Source organism: Motacilla alba, chromosome 1A (genome assembly GCF_015832195.1).
Source record: "Motacilla alba alba isolate MOTALB_02 chromosome 1A, Motacilla_alba_V1.0_pri, whole genome shotgun sequence".
In the NCBI taxonomy this organism is placed as follows: Eukaryota; Metazoa; Chordata; class Aves; order Passeriformes; family Motacillidae; genus Motacilla; species Motacilla alba.
The window spans coordinates 28,365,153-28,387,696 of NC_052031.1; the positions used below are offsets into that span (position 1 = coordinate 28,365,153).

At 39.3% G+C, this 22,544-nt stretch overlaps 1 protein-coding gene across 5 annotated transcripts in view; it reads left to right on the forward strand.

The window, feature by feature from the left end:
* The window catches only part of PDZRN4 (PDZ domain containing ring finger 4), a 230,500-nt gene extending 208,352 nt beyond the window's left edge, over positions 1-22,148 (forward strand). For 4 of the 5 annotated variants that reach the window (XM_038153885.1, XM_038153884.1, XM_038153886.1 and 1 more), the window contains 5 exons: positions 5,147-5,245; positions 7,384-7,446; positions 10,923-11,024; positions 14,462-14,578; positions 20,032-21,558. In XM_038153885.1, the coding sequence (XP_038009813.1) occupies positions 5,147-5,245; positions 7,384-7,446; positions 10,923-11,024; positions 14,462-14,578; positions 20,032-21,558 (1,908 nt within the window). Of the gene's footprint in view, positions 1-5,146; positions 5,246-7,383; positions 7,447-10,922; positions 11,025-14,461; positions 14,579-20,031 lie in introns of all 5 variants that reach the window. The other variant, XM_038153883.1, reaches the window with a different exon arrangement.
* The last annotated feature ends 396 nt before the right edge of the window (positions 22,149-22,544 follow it).

A 22,544-nucleotide genomic window follows, 5' to 3' on the forward strand; every position in this document is an offset into this window, starting at 1 on the left:
ACACTATGCTTCTCCACTTTGGATCATCAGATATTGCGCCCCTTGTTCCATTCAATAAGCCTTGATTTCTGCTGAAAGGGCTGTGGCACAGAATAACTTGCCTGACACAAGACACTGCTTTACAGGTAAACAAGGACATAATCAAAAACCTGTAAGCTGAACCTTTGTGTATTTTAACATATCCAAACTCTTAGGTCATCTCACTATGAGGTAAATTGTGTAAAGAGCTTGGAGCTCTGCCTGGTTTGAAGCCCTGTCTGATAATGATCCCAATGCTTGCATCATTGAAATGACAGTTAAGGGGTAAAACATAAAGGTGGTTTATCTCATGGGGTTGTTTCAGAATCTGCACATAACCACCTACTTAGCTGTGAGCAGTAGCTCACTTATTAGTGGTAAGTGCATTGTTCTGGGAGGCTACGAAGACAACATTTTATTTTCTGAGGGTTTTTTTTCCTTGATATTGCAGTAAGATGAACTAGCAAGAATTATAAGCTGGGTTTGGTCCAAAAGGTACTAGTAATCCTTCACCGGTACAGAAAAAGTGCTGAACCCACAGACATGTCCATAGAGTGAATCTCTTGGAATTCTTTTGCCTTAAAATACCATTACATTACTGTGGGCTTTGTAGATAGAACTAGACAGCTGTATTTCAAACATTTTCAGATTAAGATAAAGCATCACTGCATTGTTTGTTTCACAACACAAGGAGTTTTTCAGATTGGCAGCACTTTTTCTTTCTGCTGATGGAGTAGGAATCCTTCTCCAGTGTGCTGTGGTGACTTCCTTTTGTAAAACCTATGTGTGTCCTGCTGTGTTGGCTCTTAATTTCAAACCTGTTATTTTCATACTTGTAAACAGCAAAGCTTCCCTTCTCATTCCTGTCTTTTTTTCTTCCCCTCTGTTTGGGAGTGTTGTTTGAACTGGAGAGGGAAGAAAGCAGAGTGTTTAGGTTTTACAGGCTAGACTATACTGATTTTTTCCTCTAAAGATAATGGAGCTAAATAGAATGAGTAGATTCTAGTTAATGCTTAGAAATTAAACAGTTGACTGTATCACAAACTAAACATGTTTAGGATCTTCTGTCTTACCATGTCACAAAAATATAAACTTTGAACTATGAATAACAGGTTTGGTTACACTGGGGAGTAGCACTAATTAAAATTAATGTTTCAATGGCAAGATAATATTCTCATTGTAATGAGGAATTTACTGTTAACTGATCACACAGTGTCCATTTAGGAAAAATACTGTTGTGTTTGGATTTGATGCTGCCCCTTCTAGTTGCAGAGTTCATTGGACCCATTACTCTGGGATACTGTATGGGTGAAGAAAGCTCAGGAGCTGTGACCGTTTTGGTAGTCTCTCAGTCTTTTAAGTGGGTTCAGCAATTGCTGTAAAGGCAGATGGGGATTTTTTTGAAGGATGTAGATTATTTATAATATTGTTACAGTGCTTTTCAAATGCTCTGCAATCATTTATTCTTTAATGTGCTGCTACTCTGGTAGTGTTTTGCTGCTTATAGATAAGGAAAACAAGTCACAAAAAGTTTTATGAGGTGACTGTAGCAAAGCAGTTACAATCAAACAGGGAATAGGGACTTAAAAGCAGAAAACTTCTGGAACTCTGCTAAAAAAATCTGTCTTACAAGGCAAGATATCACTATTTTGGTTTGGTTTGGTTTGGTTTGGTTTGGTTTGGGTTTTTTTTATAAAGTACAATGAATTTGAGATGGTAGGGAAATTTCAATCCTACATGATCCACATCTCTCTTTTCTATGTCTGCAGAAATTGGCTACTTTGTAAATTGGCTACTTTGTAAATTTGCATCCCAGTCTTTCAAGAAGGGATAGTCCTTATTCTAATTTCCATGTGTGTCTTTTAACCAAATAACTTATGACAAAACACTTTAAAGTATTGTCTTTACTGTGAAAATGCACTGAATTTTTGTCCTGGTCACACAGAGAAAAAAAAGCAGCAAGTCAAAGATTTAGCCATTTGGCATTGTTTTCTGTCACTTGGCAGCAAAGTACTCTTCGTGTTGAGAGGTACTGCCCCCAGTGTGCCCAAAAGAGGGGAAGGCTATCATCTCCTGAGCTCTTCCTGAGCTTCAGTCCCTCTCCTCCCACCATCTGTCTGTCAGCACTATTCATGAGTGTCCAAATATTATTTCTCATAGATTTTGAAAATGCTGAGTCTTGAAGACTCATGCACACAGAGAAAAGCCAAAGAGAAAGCGACTGTGTGTGTGTGCACACATGCGTGCATATATATCAAAAGCGATTTCAGAGAAGGAAATTATTTTCAAATTCATTACTGCTGCTAAACCTACTGTTTCTTCTGTTAAAGACCAGTTGTGAGGAGAAAAACTCCACAACACTATAAAACATCTGTTGCAATATACTGTGTCAAATATATTTGACTGTGATAGTCCAGGTTCTCTAGTGTTTCACTGGCTGCTCTTCTGCTGAAATGGTTTCACATGTGCTGATTACACAGACTTAGAGATCAGATTTGTGGGCTTTTGCTCTGAGAGATGATTTACTATTCCATGCAAAGTGTTTTTAAATTTTCCAAAAATATTTTTCAACTCTGGTTTGTTTGCTTGTGACCAGGACGTATTGTGTTTCCTGTAAAAAAAGAAATGCTATGAGGTTAGTAGTGCAGATGCAGTATGGGCAAAGAGAAGTTATCTGGAATGATTTCCAGTGCAAAGCAACGGACTTTACCCACCTTCTCCCTCATGCTGAGTGAGATATCACTTGAGTATGTACTTGAGTATGGCATCTATACTGAAAAACATGAAATGGTTGTTGGGAACTTTAATACTAAGCGCCAGGATCTCAGTTGTGGGTATCTACAGCTTCTAAGCAGCCACAGCCATGTAAAGTCATCAGACTACACCCCATGTAGTCATTTAGGAAAGAGATAGTCCAAGACTACCAAGTACTAACCTCAGCTCTTAGATCTGTTACTGGGCAGAGAAGTGAAAGCTGTGGTAGCTCAAGCACTGTGTGCAGCCAGGGCTATTGTCCTCAGCCCAGCCAGAGGACATTAGTCACTGATACTTGTCATCAGCTGGTTCCCTGAGGTGGTTTTGGCAAATCTCTCACACACACAGGATGAAGCCTCTAGGCTCATCCTCATTTTCCTTTTCTCTTTCATGCCCTAAATGGTTACTTTTTTCTGCTCTTTGAGCCAGCACACTAAGAAGATTCAGTTTGATTGCAGCCTGAAATGTTGGTACAGTTTTGTAGTAGTATTTTGAGTCAAATCATCCACGAGAATTTTAAGGTCATTCCCATCTGAAGAAATTGTGTTCAGGGCAGTCCTTTGGGCCCCTGTCCACCCTCAGCTTGGGGATACAAGAGGTTGTGCCAGCAGGACAATGAAAGCTAATGGATTTCAGCTTGTGCACAGCTCCCTGTTCACCTTGATTTAAAGGTCCCAGTTTCGGTCCTTTATGGTGTATTTAGGTTTCCTTATAGGCCTCCAAGGAACCACAAACTTCTTTATTCCTTAAAAGTATACCTTGTTGCTGTAATTGAAGCCATTTTGTTACTGTAATTTCTCCCTAATATTACAGTTCTAGTCAAGTGGTCTTTCCCTCTGGAGGCATCAATTACTATGGGTTTTGAATAGGCCTCCCTCCAGTACACATCCTTTTGCTGCCAATGCCAAAATCAGGTCACTGTAATTCCCTTCCCTAATAAAACATGCTTCTGTGTTTCTTCTTTCAAACCCAGTGTGTAATGTGTAATGTGAATAATTCCACCACCCTATGTAGAATTCCTGCCTTATCTAAGAAAAACTAAACACTACAGGTTTCATGAGTTTTTTTCCTACATTTTCTTTGTTTTCATGAAGACACCAAATGTCCAAAGCCCAGAGAGAAGCTTCTAGGATTTGTGCAGGTAGTGAACCTGTGTAGATTTGAATTCTCGTGAGGGAGTAGAGGAGCAAGCCATAGCAGTGCACTTTGTGAAAGATCTTCAGTGGAAATGAAAACATCACAAGGCTCGTTGGCTAACCCATGTGTGTGAAGTACAGGTTTTTCTGTAAGTTGTGCTTTTTTGACATCTGGGCCCTACAACTTGCTGGACTCAGTAGTGAGTCCTCACTGCTGTCCACCCGATGCCTGTTTGTGGATTAGTCTGTATGACATCTCTGGGAATGGGGGGGAACAGGCTTTGCATCGCAGGGAACTCTGTATCTGAGAACTGAAGCAAAGGTTGGTCTCTCTCCTTTTATTGCATAGCCACAGAAGCAGAAGTTGTCAGGGTCCAAATGTGACCTGAAGACTTTTTACATACAAATACCACCCAAAGTTTCCTACTTGAAACCAAGCTAATACTCTATGTTATTGGGTTCATCCTGTTTTATTACAACTATTTGTTTCTCAATGTTCAAACCAAGTGCAGCTTTGCATTTTTGTGAATAGTTCCCCTATGAAACCCTAAAGATGCTTAACTCAGATTGGTGTATGTAGTAGTTAGGTAGAGTGATAACTTGCACTTTTCATGAGATGCCACTGCTGGGACATCTGGCACTAAAAATATATTTTCTGCATCATCTCACAATTGAGGAAGATGCCACTGCTGTTTAGCTCTACAGGAGATTTCTGGAAACATCTTTCTGTTATCTAACAGCTTCTGCAATGAAGCACCCCTACACTGGCTAGAGAAAGAATTATGCCATTAATAGAAGCCTGTACTTCTGCTTTATGGCTTGGATTGCTGTCAGAAGGGAGTGGCACTTGTGTGATGGATTGATTGATGGAATCCAGTCTGTCTCACATGCTACAAATCAGCTAGTGTGATGGGACTAGAAAGACTATGTAATCTACTGTAAGTCAGCTTCTATTACCCAAAAGTCAAAGACCTGCAAAATCAATGCACAGCTATATTTCTCAAAGTTTGGCATATCTTACCAAAGAGTTTCTGTATAGCTTGGACCTGCATTGTACTGGGATTTCCTTCTTAATTCACTGAACAATTTCTCCCCTAAAGATCCACCCATAACATTGTTGAGCAGGATGATAAGGTCATACAGCATGAATATCTCAGCAGCTTGGTGCTCCCTTGTGCTGTGCAGTTTTTTCCACCCTCAGCAAGAGCCACCACAAAAGCCTGTAAATTTTCCTGTAGGAGGTGGAGCTGTGCCGCTTTGGCAGCCAGGAGAAGCTGGGGCTGACTGTCTGTTACAGAACCGATGACGAGGAGGACACGGGGATCTATGTCAGTGAGGTAAGGACATGGCACTGGGGAGGAGCATGAGAGATGTTCATGGAGGGCTGCACATGCCAGGGAATGAACATGCAAGTGCTCTTAGAAGAGCAGAAGTGTTGGCCATCAACCAGCTCATGTCACTCTCAATTCATTCAGATTATCGGTTCAAATAATGTTGCTCAAGCAGAGTAATAATTACTAGTGGGCTTCTTTAGTGTAAGTGCTTTTAACTACAACATTGTAGTTAGTAAAGCGGTCTGAGAATGGTCTGAATTTTGAAAGGAATGTGCAGAAAAAGGCAGAGTTTTTGAGGAGAAAAGTGCCTTCTCCACAACTCTGCTTTCATTCTCCCTCTGCCACAGCCTCAGTAATCCTAACAGTGGTCAATCATTATTGTATTGTTTTTTGTTTGTTACAATTGTGGTACACACAGACATACCAGAGATGGGTAGAGAGAGTAGCTTGAGAGATTAATATGTTAGAAAACCAAAATATAGAATTCTAAATACTGAGGTGGGATGAATCCTCAGGTTTTCACTGGCTCCACTCAGAAAACATGGCACTCAGCACAAATTGTTAGGATTTCACAGGGTCAGTCCACAAGGCTTCCAAAAACACCATCTCCATTTGAGTCTCCAGTCATTCAAAGAGGTTTTTTTCTGGGTAAAACAAAACTTGTCTGAGTCCAAGTCACTACTGATTGTTCTGTATGAGCTGTGATCCCAATTGGTCACTTTTTTGACATGTTGAACCAAATTTCAACATTAGAGAAAGGTTCTTCACTAAAAGGGTATTTTGTTCCTGGAATAAAGCTGTCCAGGGGTGTGGTCACAGCACCAAGCCTGTCAGAATTAAAGGAGCATCCTGACAAAGCTTTTAGTCATATGGTTTTGTTTTAGGTAGTCCTGTGAGGAGCAGGTTGTTGGACTTAATAGGGTCCTTGTGGGTCCATTCGAACTTGAGAGATTCTGTGATTCTAAGTTCTTAGTGGAGCTCATTGATGGAGAGGATCAGAAAATACAGAATTCTCCTATGCATCAGTGAATGGGATGAGGGCAAGATTACACATAAAGAGGCTGGTAGCAATGTTAAATAAGCTGAAAATCACAGCCTTGGAACAAGAATAAGGAATTAATATAAATTACCTAAGAATATATCTTCCACCAGTTGTATAAGCTGTGCTGTTAAAGTCTGTTTGACCTTGTGAGGGCAAAGAAAGTTCAGGAATCTATTAATACATTCCAGGATTATATCTGAAATGTTCTGTTTATCCTACAGGATAAAATTTTCTCAGACCTTTGAAAGTGAATGTACTGATATTATCTTTTCTACTTGATTAAGGACTTCAGATTCATTGGTTTTGTTATGACAATGCACAAGAAGAAAATATCTAACACGTAGAGGATGTATCCCGCAAACTAAATGCTCAACTCAAATTTCTGGTTTGAAAAAAGAACTTAAGTCATGATGAGACAAAATAAATGTTTTAAGATAACCATCAAGTGAAAGGTGATAGATTGAATTGCCCTGCAACAAACAGTAGGTCATTACTCAGGGATGAGCTGTAGTGTCTTTGATAAACTATCGCTGGAGCCCTAAATATCTGTTTAGGTTAAATTAACTTAAATTTAACTGGTTCAGACTAGGCATGATTTACAGGACCTGTGAGTGATCTATACAATGCGCATCCTTCGGGTTTTTTTGATGTTTCCTTGTGAACAGATTGATTACTAAAATAATAATTTAATAGTATAAGTTTCCATGGAAGAAAAAGAATCATGCCCAAAGACAGGCCCGTTTGTATAGAGGTATCCACTGCTGCTGAAGCTTCTCAGTTCATAGTGAACTTCCAGAGAAAAGGGTGTCTCATTAATTTTTAATGCTCTGACAGCTGAAGGTTAATGCCTGACAGGGACAAAGAAAAGGATTAATTGGAAAATCATATGCTCCCAACCCTTTCTGTCTTGGGGCTTTTACCTGAAACAAATTCATATGTGATCATTTAAAGAACTGCTTTGTTTCTGTGACTCTAAAGGAAACTTCAGATTGCCTCTGAACTGTTTAAAAATTGTACTTTTTCAACTCTTGCAATTGTGCAGCTGTTAAAATTTCCCGTAGAAGTCTTTTCATGTTCAATTACTGGTTGTCCTGTGCAGGTTGATCCAAACAGCATTGCTGCCAGAGATGGACGGATCCGTGAAGGAGACCGCATTTTGCAAGTATGTGACAACAGACTCTTCCTTAAACTCTTTCTTCAGACAAAAATGCAGTGCCATCTTCTCTGTGGACTGTTAATGAGGGAAGATAGTTCTCTTTGTTACTGTGATCGATGAGAAAATCCATGTCTGTCTGTTTTTTAACACAATAGCTGGGAGCTAGAGTGTGTGTACTGAAAAATGAGACTGACAAACTCGTTCTGGCTCATGCTCTTACGTTCCAGTCTTTTTTTTTTTTTCCATATTTATTAGAAAATCTCATTTCCACTATGTTCATCTCAGTGTCAAATTCTAAACAGGATCCTGCAGACATAAATATAAGTGTCAAAGACATGCTGATCATTAACCAATTGCATAAATTTGGGTAAAACTCTTTTATAGAAAGCATAGATAATAAGAGTTTTCACACAGAAAATGTGTTATTTAGAGAAGGATGATCTTGAATGAACTTAAGGAGGGGGTTCATTAGGTTTTTGTTAATATTTTCTTTCCTTCCCCAATAATACATTGCTTTTCTGAATTCTTTTCTAATCCACCACCTTGGCTGTTTTTTCTCCCTTTGTTTCTGTTGGTCCACTTGCTTAAAGAGCTACCCCAAAGATAGGTTTGTGTGTTACAGCATAGGTGGGTGTGGGTGGCTGGCTGCTTCACAGGTCAGTGTACCTGTACGGTAAAGGAAATCAGCAGTGGGTAGTGCATTTTTCACCACAGTGCGAAATCATGAAACAGCTACCAAAAATCACTTGACTGGAAATTTTTTGCTGTATTGTAGCATTTTAATTTCAGTTCCAAGTTGATTTGCCTTCTATTTTTGCCTTTTTTCACTGAAGTCCCAGAAGAAACTCCTGGTGATGACAGGTTGGTTTTCTGTAACATGTTCCATAATTACCCTTCATTAATTTAAGCATTGAGCTTTCAGGTTTTCATAAGATCAGTCTCTTCCTTCCTTCCAATCTTTTAATTTCTGCATGAAATATCTTTGCTGAAACCTGTATCTCTTATCCTGGTACAGCTTAAACCAGCTTTGGGAGTCTAGTGAAACAACAGTGTCTATTAGCTGGTTTACCAAAGCAATCCATTTTCTAGAGAGGAAATAATAAATTAGATTTTAATGTCAGGGCTCACTTGGGGCATGCTGTTTTATTCTCTGTGTGGCTGGGATTGTGAAAACACTCACAGGATGATGTTCTCCACCAGAAAGCACAGATGCCATGGTGTGAGGGCAGTGAAGTCCTCGGCAAGACTTGGGGTGAAAGGACCATTGCATGGGCTGCATGTAGGAGAGGGAAAGTTAGGGCACTGGCTTCCATGTCTTTATGTGACATACCCACTGAAGAAATAGCAGTATTTTTAACTTCCAAAAATCAGAAAAACGCCCATTTTTTATTCAACCAAGTAGAAACAACTTTCCATTCCTACTCTATGTGTGTCAAAATAAGAAAAGAAAGAGTAGATCCATTTTCTACTTCTTTCCTTTTTGTAAAATTTCTGTGTGGACAGCCAACAGCAGTTCAGGCAAATGTTCTCCAGTTCCTAATGAAATTCAATTCATTTCAATTTTGCGTAAAGACTCCAGGGGTGAGAGAAAACATAGATAATTCTGCCATCCTCTTGTGGACTGGAGCATTACTTTAATGTCAGTGCTGATATATTGCTATGAATTTTATCATTAAAGTTAACACCCGGAGAGTTATGTGAGGTTTACTTTCATATCTGAAAACACATTGACCCTCTATCTCCTCTTATTGATGAGATAGCTCAGAGAAATAGAAGGTGACGGTGCCATCAGGGGTGGATTACACTGAGGCTGGGAGGGATACAGATCCTTGAGCACAGGGGCGTTTTCTGTGGGTGGCAGGTGGCATTGGTTAAGGCTATGGGGGGAATGCTGTTATGTGTATTCCTCACAAAATGACACCAGGTTTCATCTCATTTTTGAGGCTGTAACTGCCCCCTTTTCACTCTCAGAAACCACCAGCCTTCACAGTCTAAGCATCTGGAAACTGCCTGAGTACTTTAAATGAAATGTTACAATGTCAAGGGAAAGTTTTAAGAGGGTATTCCTAGTGGTAGTTGCCTAAACTTCTGTTGTTTTTAGCTGTGAACCTGCAGCCTAAGCACAGTCCATGGGGCAGGCTGCAGTCTTCTCTTTCCCCCTGATAGTGCAGCTGGGATGGGGTGGCCGCCTTCAGGTAGTGTGGGGACAGCCTGGCTGCCTCCTCTGGGGTCCATGGCGAGCAGTTACTCAGCTGATAGGAGTTACTGGAGCAGCCAGCATGTCTGGGGATATTTTGTACAGGCTGCAAATCTGCTCCTGAGGCTGCATCTCTGCTTTTCAGCTTAGGGCAGCTCTATGTTACCTGGTCTCCCACAGACCACAGCTATACCATCATGTCAGCTTTGAAGAGTCTCAGACATTTCGCTCACTGCCAGTTCAGTGATCAGGGATTTTGTTTTATCTGAATTAAAACTATGTTTTTGAATCAGGGCTTTCAGGCCAAACATATGTACAAAAATGCAACTTTCTCTTTGGTTTTCAACTACAAGTTGAAATGGACTTGAAATGGAAATGAAATTACAAGTGCTACTTTGAAAAGGAACCATTAGAAGATTTTTTTTTCCACCAAAAATATTCAGGTATTTCTACCATCCAGTTTTGTTTTTACTCTCTTTGAAATAGACTGAATTTTGGAGGTTTTGTTGCCACAATGAGAATAGTCCACTTCTTGTGCTGTGAATTAGACAAAACTGAATTCTTATGGGAAATAAGATTTCTATTTGATTCCTTAATAAATGGTTTTTGGACAATGAAAATTGTGTTTGTTACCATGTCATGGATGTCGTTGTTTTAATGGGGTTACAGAATAGGAGAAAGGTAGCAAGAAAAGACGAGTTTCATTGAAGAACCACTTTTATTTTGATTATCCCCTTGTAAGGGGGATACATATGTTTTGTGTGGTACCAGCTACTAAGCTGTCCGCACAAATATGAAATGATTAAATGGAGCAGCAACAAGCAGTGGCCTGAAAGTATTGCCTGGTGAGAGATAATACTGTAGCTCTCTAATTGGCTCTCTACCAGCATTCAGTGTGACTGATTTCAGCTGTAGCATTACCAGTCTTCTTCCACCAGCACTATTATCTCAGAGTGACACTTCCATTACTCTGAACGGAGAAAGATGAACGTCACCTGTCAGGCACTGGTTAATTGTGTTGCTAGATGTATGTTACCAGGGCGCAGGTTGGACATTTATGAACATAACTGCTTCCTCTGATGTCCACCATCCTTCAACGATCAATACAGCTCTTACAGTAAGCGCATAATTGAGTGAAGGCACTTACCACTGAGGGGCTGAAGATGAGCCCGTTGTGCAATTTTCATTGTCCATACATTCAGCACAAATGAGCTGATATCTGCCCTTTATTGTATGTTGCTTTGTGGAAATAGAAACTAATGTGCCACTTTCATTTGTTTCCTAGATAAATGGCCAAGATGTCCAGAATAGGGAAGAGGCAGTGGCGTTGCTCTCCAGCGAAGAATGCAGGAAAATTGTGTTGCTGGTTGCGAGGCCAGAGATGCAGGTTAGACTAAACAGATGCACTGAGTCAGAACCTGGGTTATACCATGCATTCCCTGTCACTGTAAGTAATGAACTGCCAAGAAATAGGAATACCAAAGTTACTGACAAAAGGAGAAAACAGTTAATTGAGGAGCTTTGCTTTTTTTTTATCCAACAAAGAAAATAACTTGATATTACTAGGGCATGTTTTCCCCAAACTAAACAAGTTTTTTTTTCCAGCAGAGTGAGCAGGTATATAAATAAAGCTGGCAGCACCAATATGATATTAGTAAAATATGCAGTAGAACTTGAAAACTATGCATTACTCATTAGAGGATTCTGCTTTGTTCAGGGGATAAATTTCCCATACTTAATGTTTATCAATTTTATCTTTAATATGAAGTTTATAATTTATATGAACTTACACAAAGCGGTAGCTTGTCATTTCTGATGGGTTGTTTTATGCTATGTGGTTATAACCAAGCATGTAAACTATTAATGTATGTATAAATTATGGGACTTTCTCTACAATCTCATTCAGCAAGTGGAAATCTAATTGTTTTAACAGCACCCTGGCCACATGTGCCTACATTTTGGGAGGTGCATTTTCAAAAGGTTTTAAAAACATTTTTATGATTTTAAAAATAAAATTATGCCAATACCAAGAATCTTTCTATTGCAAGAATTTTTAATATCTTTGCAGGGGACAGATGTTAGGTTGATTATCAGATAAAGAATAGGTAGAGTGGTAGAAGACTGTTGTTTTTACATCCCTTTATATTCTATTTGTAGGCCTTTGCAAAGCAAAAGGACATTATATTGTCACTGTTCTATCTGCCAACAATTCAGAGTTGGTAAAGTTGCCATTTGTCTCTCATGCTATTGTTCTGATATTTTCAGTCTCACTAGCTGCATATTCTGTACAAATTAAATTAAGTAAGTGTGATTCAGTGCCACTTGGAATCTCTACATAAATACTGTGATTGTGAAAAAAGAGTCACAATGTCAGCATTCAAATCCTTTATGTTTTTCAGGAAGCTAAACAATTCTTATAAAACCAGTGACAAAGTACAGCAAAAATAGGTGTGCCTCACTTTATACTGCAAAATTATAGTCATCAGTTGCTCAAATTTTGAAAGAGATTTTTCAATATTATTCCAACTGTTTTTCATTAGGATTCTGTTTTCTCTAGGGCACAGAAACTCACCCACTTATTAAAAATACATGTCCAGAGAAAGTTCAGTCTCTGTTTAGACTGGTCAACAATTAAATAAGAAGTCAATATGATAAGATTAGTATGAGATAAGGAGTTATCTGTACCAATGTAGCTTCCCACATGAATACTCCTTACAAATAATAAGTGGAGTTTGGTTTAGGTTTGGGCCTTTGGTGCTGGATTTTTTTGTTTAGTTTATGTGTTTTAAGCACATACTCATACAAAAAAAAGCCAGAGTTGGTCAGAGATCAGGCTACCAACTTATTTCTGCTAGTTGTGTTGCTTTGACTTGGTGAAAAACAGCAGGATTAAGCAAGCTTTCATTTCTAGATAGAAAATGGTAATGGCAGTATTGCAGCCTTGAAGAGTGACTGCTGAGCACATTCCCTCAGTAACAGGGAAGAAAACCCTCTAACCACATATTTGTGCAGTGAATAATGAAGTTTTGAAACAGAGCACCAGAGGACCACACCACACATAGGCATTCTCATGTGTGAATGTGTACACAGTGTATGTAATGCATGTGTATGCTAAGGCATATATTAGTTTTCTTTTAAAAGCTTTAACATAACATAACTTTCTTATTGGTTATATAATAGAACTGCCACAAGCAAATCAGCAGATTTGCCCAAGTGAGATTCATCTTTCATCCTCCAAATTTGTTAATCTCTGCAATTTTCTCACATGAGGTGAAGTAAACTGCGTCCTTTACAGTAGAGAAAGGCCGTGCTCATGCTTTTCTTGGGGAAAAAAAAAAGTAAACAAGACAAGTAAACAAAACTACCACATGTTTCACAGAACAGTTTGAAAGTCCCATTGAGGACACACATAGAAATTATATGTCCTCAAGGAAAAAAGTCTCCTCCTAATCCCAAACTGTAGGTGGCTGGCTTTACCAGGGGAAATGATGAAAGGCTTCTTTATAAGAGGACAGAATTTGTTGACATGGGCAAAACCACATCGGAGTTTGTTAAGGAAGCAGTGATGTTCTGCTAGTATTCCATTAGAAGAACTACATAGCATCAGTCACTCCTTGTGTTGCTTTGAACTGCTATTACTACTACTACTACTACTACTACTACTATTATTACTGGTTTAGTGTAACTTTTCTGACAGACATCTGTGACCAGACATATCCTGGCTTTGAGGCAGTGGTAATTCTGCTCTAGGAGTTGGCCTGTGCTACATTTCTCTTGCTATCTTAGGGCATGAGTACTTGGTATTCTTGTAGCTGTGTTATGCTGAGGCTTTTCCTTTCAGCATGCTTTTGTCACCATTGTCCCGTGGTTCCTTCATCAATGACAAAACATTGAGTGTTTCCTCCTGCTACAATCCAGTCATTATAGCCAAGAGTGCCACTGACCAGTGTTTCCTTTTTGATGCAGTGTGCCATCTGGCAAGGGATTGCAGGTACAAAGGATGATTATGCTCATGTGCACACATGAGCATAATGAACAAAATGGAAAGAACAGCGTTTAAGGCCAGGGTGCCTGTTTTATCAGTTTTGAAAGATGTGAAGGGTGTGAAATGGGTTCAAGAAGAGATATGTACTTGACAGAAAACATGGCATCCCCTCCTGTCCTTTTGCAACACGGTGTTCACCAAATGTCAATGTACTATTTTACACTTGGGGAGAAAAAACCAAGCAAACAGATAAACCTTGCTTCCAGACACACCAGGAGAACTAAAATTGCCTCCCTTCAAGTCACCTCATCTTTCTATCACCCTGTTCTGTTTATTTGTTTACCTGGAAGATCAATGGGAAGATAGTGACAGAAATGCAGCATAAGGTTTCCATTGAGGGGTGACAGCAGGGCTGGAATGGAGGTTGTTAGAGGGAAGAGCCCAGTTGCCTCCTGGCCCTATTAGTAGCATTGCCATTCTTGCAGTGCGGGGTCTCTCAGTAGTAATGAACATGACAGCTTCAGGATTGTGCGCTGTGCCTTTCATACCTTTTGAAAGGAAATAATGTCTGTGCTGTGCAGTCTCCTTCATTATGAGAAAAAAATCAGTCATACTGTTTTACGAAAGGATAAAAGACACAAATCCCATCTTTTTATCCTTCTTCTTTTCTTTTTCTTTTTTTTTTTCTTTTGAGACGTGAACTTGAACTCCTACCGCCTGGCTTTCTGAAAAGAATCATTAGAATAAAAAGAACTAGTCAAGCATTGCCATTTGGGTTTACTCTATTTTGGCATGTGTCCTTGCTGACATAAAATAACACATTAATGTATTCTTTGCAGCTGGAGGAAGGGTGGCTGGATGATGAAAGGAATGAATTCTTAGAGGAGTTAAACTTGGAAATGTTGGAAGAGCAGCATAATGAAGCGATGCAGTACACAGCCAATGAGGTGGAGCAGGTATGACCACTACTAAACATATAATTTGAAATTTTTCTAGGTATACTTTTTTATTAATAGAGAATGAAACAGTGCTGTCAAATGGAGTCAAAGGCTTTGACAGAGTTCTCTCTCTAAATGCTGTGATCTCCAGCACACTGTATGTAAGGAAAAATAAAACAATACATGCTTAGGCCCAGTATGTCAAGAGAATAAACAATTTAATAGGGTGTGAAAAGTGCAGATTTCTCCTTTTCTCTGAACTCTCAGAATAATATTGCTTTCCTTCATTAATTTTGAAGCGTTTGGGATTTATGATGTTAAACTTCATGTCAGTTTTTAAAACTGGTGCTAATAACACCAAGGTCATGAGTTCAATCCCCATATGGGGGATTTAACTTTAGAGCTGGACTGGATGATCCTTTTGGGATGCATGCAGTGTATGAGCCAGCCTTGCACCAGAGCTTGCAAAACAAGATGGAAGACATGTTTAAATAAACAACAGGTGTTTTGTTAATGTGAGTGTATTTCTCTTACACCGACAGCGCACAGCTCAGCATTTGTTTTGTTAATGGAGACAAATAAGCTATTGTTAACATAGTCTCAGCTTGCTACTATCCTGACTTTTACCTGCCCATATGTTCTGTAGGCTGTGTGACTGTGGCAAACATACCCTACAGTTTCATCAAGTGGTCTTCTCAGATGTACGTTGTTGTGAAAGGTGTAAGTACCCGCTCCTGGATCAGATGATCTGCCAGTATGCATACCTGAGTGGAGCCAAAGAAATAAAATACAACTTCTCCTGGCTTCTAGATTTATGCAGCTGGGAAGAAACTGTTTTTGCACCCACAGAACTTTGTGACTTACAATTTTTTCCCCATTCTGAATTGCTCAGAAAGAGAGCCTGTGGCATTTTTCTGTGAAGAGAGAGAGGAAGACTATGAGGGCCTTCTTTTTTCTGGAAACCAGGGAGCTTCTTTGACTTCAAATGCCTTAATGCTTGGTCCACATTGTGGGGCCTGAATGTGCATTTAGTTTGATTCCTCCTGACCTCCCTTTCAGCCTTGACACTGGGTCAATGAGTAGGTGATAGCACATAGTAAAGCTCTTCCCTGTACATCAATGAAATGTTCATTGGGACACAGACACTGACAGAATAATTAACTCAATTCTCTGAAAAATGACAGATCAGATTACAAATATTTGATCTTATAAGCATTTAATTATTTAAACCAAGTGGAATAACTCCAGGGCTGGGGGGAAGGGAGCCTTGCAACAGGATTTTTACCAGCCTTTTAGTTGCAACTCTCCTTTCCAGGCAGTGAGCCAAGCCTCAGTTTCCCAGGTTAAATATGCTAACTGCTGATACTAACTGCTACTTTCAGCTGATATATGGCATCTTGTTTATTGTTTTTAGCCAAAATTTTATCTTGGATGCCAAATATTTCCTGTCAGAAAAACCACTTGCTCTGTGCAAAACAATTTCATTTGCATGGTGACATTTTCACACAAACCTCCAGTTCTGGTAGAAATTCTTGAATAAGTCTATCAACTCCTACTAGGCACTCACATTACATGTTAGGACCTCTGAAATCACTTTACCATTGTGACCTTCTACTGCAAAGTTCTTGTCAAGCTTTGGCTTTGGCTGAATTTGGGTTGTGGATAGTGTTAATGAGTAAGCAGTGATATTCTGTGATGTGCTTTCACAGAACCCATTGAATTTGTTTATTCCCTGTTGACATCTTTTGCCAAGCATATTTTTTCACCATATTGAGATTTTATATTACTGTAAAGAACAGTACACTGGGAAAAAAATTGTGGTCACTTGTGATCTGTCAGTATCTGACATTGCATTGCTTGAAGTAATTCTAGGACAGCCAGACATTTCTTTGCCCTTCTGATGAGTAATCGAATCAACCAAATGCAGCTTTGTGTGTAATGGGGCGTCAGTAATTTGTGACAGCTGCTGTCTCTCTAGACTCTCTGCAGTGACTCGTCAAGTCAGAAAACTTTGCTCCTTGTTAGGCTGGGAAATCCAGCAGTTTCCTGAGGGGAATCACACCATCCATTGGAGCTATGAAACCACTCTCATTGCAGCTGCCAGTGGCCAATCTGAGTATCTTCAAGCTCCCTGGTTGGCCATGGAGACCAGCCTTGATTTTTGTGAACAAAACCCTAGTCCTCTGGCTTCATAATCATCTGTAACCATGAATCTCGAGAGCTGTAGGAATGAATACACTCTCTATCAGAATATCTTTCCAAATACAAGTCTGTTTTACAGAATGCCATTTTAACATTTAATGTGAGCAGTCACAAAAAAATTCGGTACAGTTTGTAGTAGAGGAGTCAAGTATATAGTCATGTCTTTTCTGTATGTTTTTGACCTACTCTGTAGAATTCAATCAAGAATTGTATCTTCTCTGTATGGAATAATCCAAAAAGCCTCAAGGAAAAATGTAATTCTCCATTTTTTATAATTCATTGTGTTCCTTTCCCTTTACGACATCATGGTTCATTGTGCAGCAGAGATAATTTTCAGGAGACTGCCATACATTTGCCATGCAGAAATTCTTATTGGTATCGTGTAATATATCAGAACCTACTAAGAAGAAGAAGAAAGAATTGGATAAAAAGAATTATTCTAGTTCATTCAAAGCTGAAATACAGAGAAAATATCTGGGGAAAAATCCTTTTTTTGAAAGAAGCCTGTTTTAAAAGACCAGCATTGTTGGCAGAAGAGCATTTTCCCTTTTAGTGAACTACTGAAATAAATTCCAAATTTCCCTTATGGTTTGAGTACCTCATGTTAGCCTGCCACTGGAGATTCCTCTCCCTGTGACATGTCTCCCTCTCACTGTCAGAGACTGACCAGAGAGCCCAGCCATGTTTGTTAGAGCCTTCAGCTGCATCATACTGCATCCAGACTTTAGAAGCAGTCTGGGTTTTGAGTCCCAATATACATTATAAATTGTAAAAGAATAGAACAGGGCCTGAATTCCTGCAAGATTAGCCATTTTATAGGCAGGAATTCTTGCTGGAGCTGAGATGCAGAATCTTTTGAGGTTCATTTATTGCTTGATTGTACGCACCGCTGGGTTTGCCTTCTCATTATCTGAGTTCTCACTGCAAAGATGAGGCCTAAGGAGCCCTTTGGTATTTCAAACAGAAATAATTGTAGAAGAGATTGACAATGTATGTTTGCCAACAAACAAACACTTTGTTTGAAATAGATAGTAGATAACACCAGAAAAAGCAACACATTGAAAATTGTGGGTTCTCTCTTGTTTTTCAGAAGAGATGTAATGTGGAATTAGGCTTGTCATCTTTCAAAATAAAATTACATTATCTCATGCTGTAAAAGACTGCTCAGTCTGCACATGTTTAGGAGCTATGGCAAGCATGAAATGTCCAGGACAATAATGCCAGGGGCTACCTTTACTTGAGTCACAATGGATTTCTTAATAAAATGTATCTCAAAAACATGCAGTACAATAAATATCTGTATTACTTTCCATTTTCTTAATTGACTTAGCTGTAAGTATCCACATACTGGGAAAAAATTTAATGTGATATGGATGTCTGCTTTAGTTTGAGAAGAATCTGAATGTATAGGCACTATACATTGGGTTTGAGGGAATCCAAAGTCACTATCTGACATTCAGATGCCTGTACTATAGACACTTATATTTCATGAGATCAATCCCACTCGTCTGATTTCTACTTGACTCAAAAGATGGGCTTTGCTTTGTTTACGTCTTTTGTGTGTGCATGTTATTTCCAGATAGAAGTAGATGGCAGAGTATTATATTCAGTCAGTATAAATCAAGTTGAAGAAGCAAAGCTTAAATTTTTGATAGAAGTGGTATGAAAAACAAGAGCTACCAGTTCTGAAAGTATTGATTGCATGGGCCTCAACTGTAAAGCCTCTTCCCAACACTTATACAAAGAGCCTCATTAAGTGTTTTTTTTCAGAAGTGCTCAGATATATACTTTGCGTGGTGTAATACCATGCAGAAGACATCAGAGGAAGTATCATGAAGCTCTGCTCCTGTAAGCTGTCTAGCTGGGCTAACACATAAACCTCCCTTTTTGGAGTTTTTGTCATATGGGTGCAAATCATGTTATATCACTCACTCCCAAATAGCAGATCCTGACCATCCTTGTGTGGTCATGTGAATGGAGCCCTGCCTTTGGAATAGGCACCCAATATTTGCTTTATTCCACCCTTACACTGAATTGGGGGTGGTGGTTATTTTTGTTTTTCTGACCTTAGGCCATTATTTTTTTGTAACAGTTGAAGAAATAAAACCAGATGAAGGGCATATGATCAAGAGGTGCACATGAAGAGAGGAGAAGGGATGACATAGGAGACACATTTTCACCCTGTTTTACTGTTTGTCAAAGTAGATAAAAAGGGAATTATGACAGTGGCCTCTTTAAGTTTGTTTCCTTTCTCTGGGTGCACGGTACCTTTTTTCTCTCCTGATTATTACAGCCATTATACATAATTATGCAATTATGCCTCCTAAAAGAGACATGGTGTTGGTATTGTGTGTAGTTAGGTACTTGGTCATATAAATTGCACTCTGCATGAGTCTTTGCTTATCTGGTTTGAAAAATAAAGTGTCTGTCTCTTCAGAGAGGTGTTATCTCTGGATAATATTCTATGGAATATAAATAGGTTGAGAATATAAATAGGTGAGGTACAATGAGTAGAGTGCTAATCAGCAGTCAAAAAGCTTGACATTATACCCATGGCAAAGCATTCAGCATAAAAAGACTGTTTTTATTTTTAAGGAACATAAACTCTAACAATGGAAATAAATGAGTTTTCAAAAGGAGTTTCCAGGGATGAAATGGACTGAGGTCCTTCTGAGCAGAATCCCAGAATCTGAAATGAACACTTTTTCAGAAAAAGGCTACTGAGCACAAGAAGTGTAGGAAAAGGCCATGGAGGATGTAATGGAGCAAACATAAGTTCACTGTTTAAAAAAAGAAACAGTAGTCTTTTTGCACCCTGTTAGGTTGTACCAGTCATTGCTTCATTGGCTGCTGGCTCTGTTAGTTTGAAGTGATACCAGTAGTGAAGCTTTCTCTCACGTTTGAGAAGATTTCAGCTCCACCAGTTTCTGGCCATAATCCAGAATCAAAACCAGCTCACCATCTGGTGATCATTGTCTTTAAGCATTGCAAAGAGATGGCTTAGCTAGAGAGGGAAGTATTTCTTTCTGGACTTAAGAAGCTATGTCACTAGTACTGTAATTCACTTGCTTTGCTCAGTATGGAAACCATAGCATGGCTCTCAGAAATGTTTAAAAGCTATGAGCAGTAGGACTGCTGTTTAGTGATCTGTTTTAATTGAGCTTAAATCAGATCCCAGCTGTTTAAGCAAAACAGAACTGGAAAATAATTCTCCTATGATAGGATCTGCATTTGTTAATTCTTTTGGTTTACTCATTTTTTTTTTTTAGCCAAAGAAACATGAAGAGGAAGATGGCACTACAGACACTGCAACCTCATCATCCAACAATCCTGAGAAGGACAGTGGGGTGGGACCTACAGATGAAAGTCTCCGCAATGATGAGAGCTCAGAGCAAGAAAATGCAGCTGAGGAGCAGAACAGTGCTACCCTGCAGAGCAAACGGGATCTGGGCCACAGCCAGGACACATTAGGCAGTGTTGAGCTCCAGTGCAATGAAAGCTTTGTGTCTGGGGAATACATTGAATCTGATTTCATAGGAAACCCAGAGGAGGAATGTGAAAGGTTTCGGCAGCTGTTGGAACTGAAGTGCAAGATTCGAAACCATGGGGAGTATGATCTTTATTACTCAAGCAGCATGATAGAATGCAACAGAAGAGAGCAAGATGGAGTGGAGCATGAGCTGCAGCTACTCAATGAGGAGCTGAGGAACATTGAGCTTGAATGCCAGAATATTATGCAAGCTCACCGGCTCCAAAAAGTGAGAGATCAGTATGGAGACATTTGGGCTTTACATGATGAAAGTTTCAGGAATTATAACACCAGCACAGACATACAAAGAGGCAAACTGGATGACATCATGGAGCACCCTGAGAAGTCTGACAAGGACAGCTCCAGTGCCTACAACACTGCCGAAAGCTGCAGGAGCACCCCGCTGACTGTGGAGCGATCTCCTGATAACTCTCTCCAGAGGGTGATCAGCATAACCAACAGGAAAAACCTGAGGACCACAATTGTTGCTAATCAGTCATGCTCAGGACAAAGCAACAGGGAGACAACCTCAGCCAAAACCAAACCCACTGAGCAAAACAGTGCTGCTGAGAATGCAGTGCTGGCATCAGAAAGCAGCAAATTCACAGACCAGGAAAGGCAAGGCAGCGAGCACATTCCCTATTTGTCTCCATATCACAGTTCTTCTTACAGGTATGGGAACATCCCTGCTCATGCAAAGCACTATCAAAGCTATATGCAGCTGATCCAGCAGAAGTCTGCTGTGGAGTACGCCCAGAGCCAGCTCAGCCTGGTGAGCATGTGCAAAGACTCGCAGAAGTGCGCGGAGCCCAAGATGGAATGGAAAGTGAAAATAAGGAGTGATGGGACGAGGTACATCACAAAGAGACCAGTTCGAGACAGAATCCTGAAGGAACGTGCCTTAAAAATTAAAGAGGAGCGCAGTGGGATGACGACAGATGATGATACGATGAGTGAGATGAAGATGGGTCGCTACTGGAGCAAAGAGGAGCGGAAGCAGCACTTGGTGCGCGCCAAGGAGCAGAGGAGGCGGCGGGAGTTCATGATGAGGAGCAGGCTGGAGTGTCTTAAGGAAAGTCCACAGAGTGGCAGCGAGGGCAAAAAAGAAATCAACATTATTGAACTGAGTCACAAAAAGATGATGAAAAAGAGAAACAAGAAAATCTTGGACAACTGGATGACAATACAAGAACTGATGACACATGGTGCTAAATCCCCAGATGGCACAAGAGTGCACAATGCCTTTTTATCAGTTACTACTGTATGAACACAACTTCTAACAGAGAGTATACTACCTGTTTAGGTAGAGTACAATTGCCTCGTTCAATGTGGCATTTTTATATATTTTGTGACTGTTTATAGTTTGATCTTTTTGTAAGCAAAATGACCTGGTATTTTTCATTTGTTTTTCATATAACAGTACCTTCTTTATCTGGCAGTCTTTCTTTATCCTGCAATATATTCATATTATTCATTTGTAAAAAAAAAAAAAAATAGAAAAGTAAAGCAAAAAATTTCTTAACCTAACACATATCCTGTAACTTAAGATCTGGATTTATTTCTCTAATTTTGCTTTTTATACTTTAGTAACAATACAATACCAAACCAAAATGCTTTATACTGTATCCTTGGCTTAACAAGTTTTAAAATTTTACATCTTAGATTGAATCTGTTCGTAAAACATATGCCACATCCCATCATATAGATAAGAATTACATTTTTCCAACCGCATATTTTACAGTACATTTAATCTGTAAATTGTAATTGTATTTGTCCAAGTAAAGTGTAGGTGAACAATTCTCCTGTGTTATGTAGTGACATTGGTCTTGTAGCTGCACACTATGTGATAATTGTGAAGATGAAAGAGAAATAAATTATTGCTTATCTTTAAGAAAAAAAAAGCCAAGCATTGTTTTATTTAGATTGAGAATTTGCCTTTAAGTATAAGCCACTTCACTGTGCGTGGTATTTACAGCATGTAGAGATTTCAAGAACAAATGACACAATTCCATAGGATATTTCTTATGAACTAGCTTTTCATTTTGCAGAACACATAGAATGAGTGGGTCTTTCTGGCTTGTCCTTAGCTGCTAATATTAGCTAATTAAATGATTCATTGATGTTTTTCTTTGTTGTAAGGTGTTAAGTAACTGCCATGAGTCCTCTCTCTGGCTGAGCTTGCTATTTGTTCTACACATACAAAACATGAATACAGCATATGCCTAACTTTGAGCCAAATCTCATGCAAGAAAA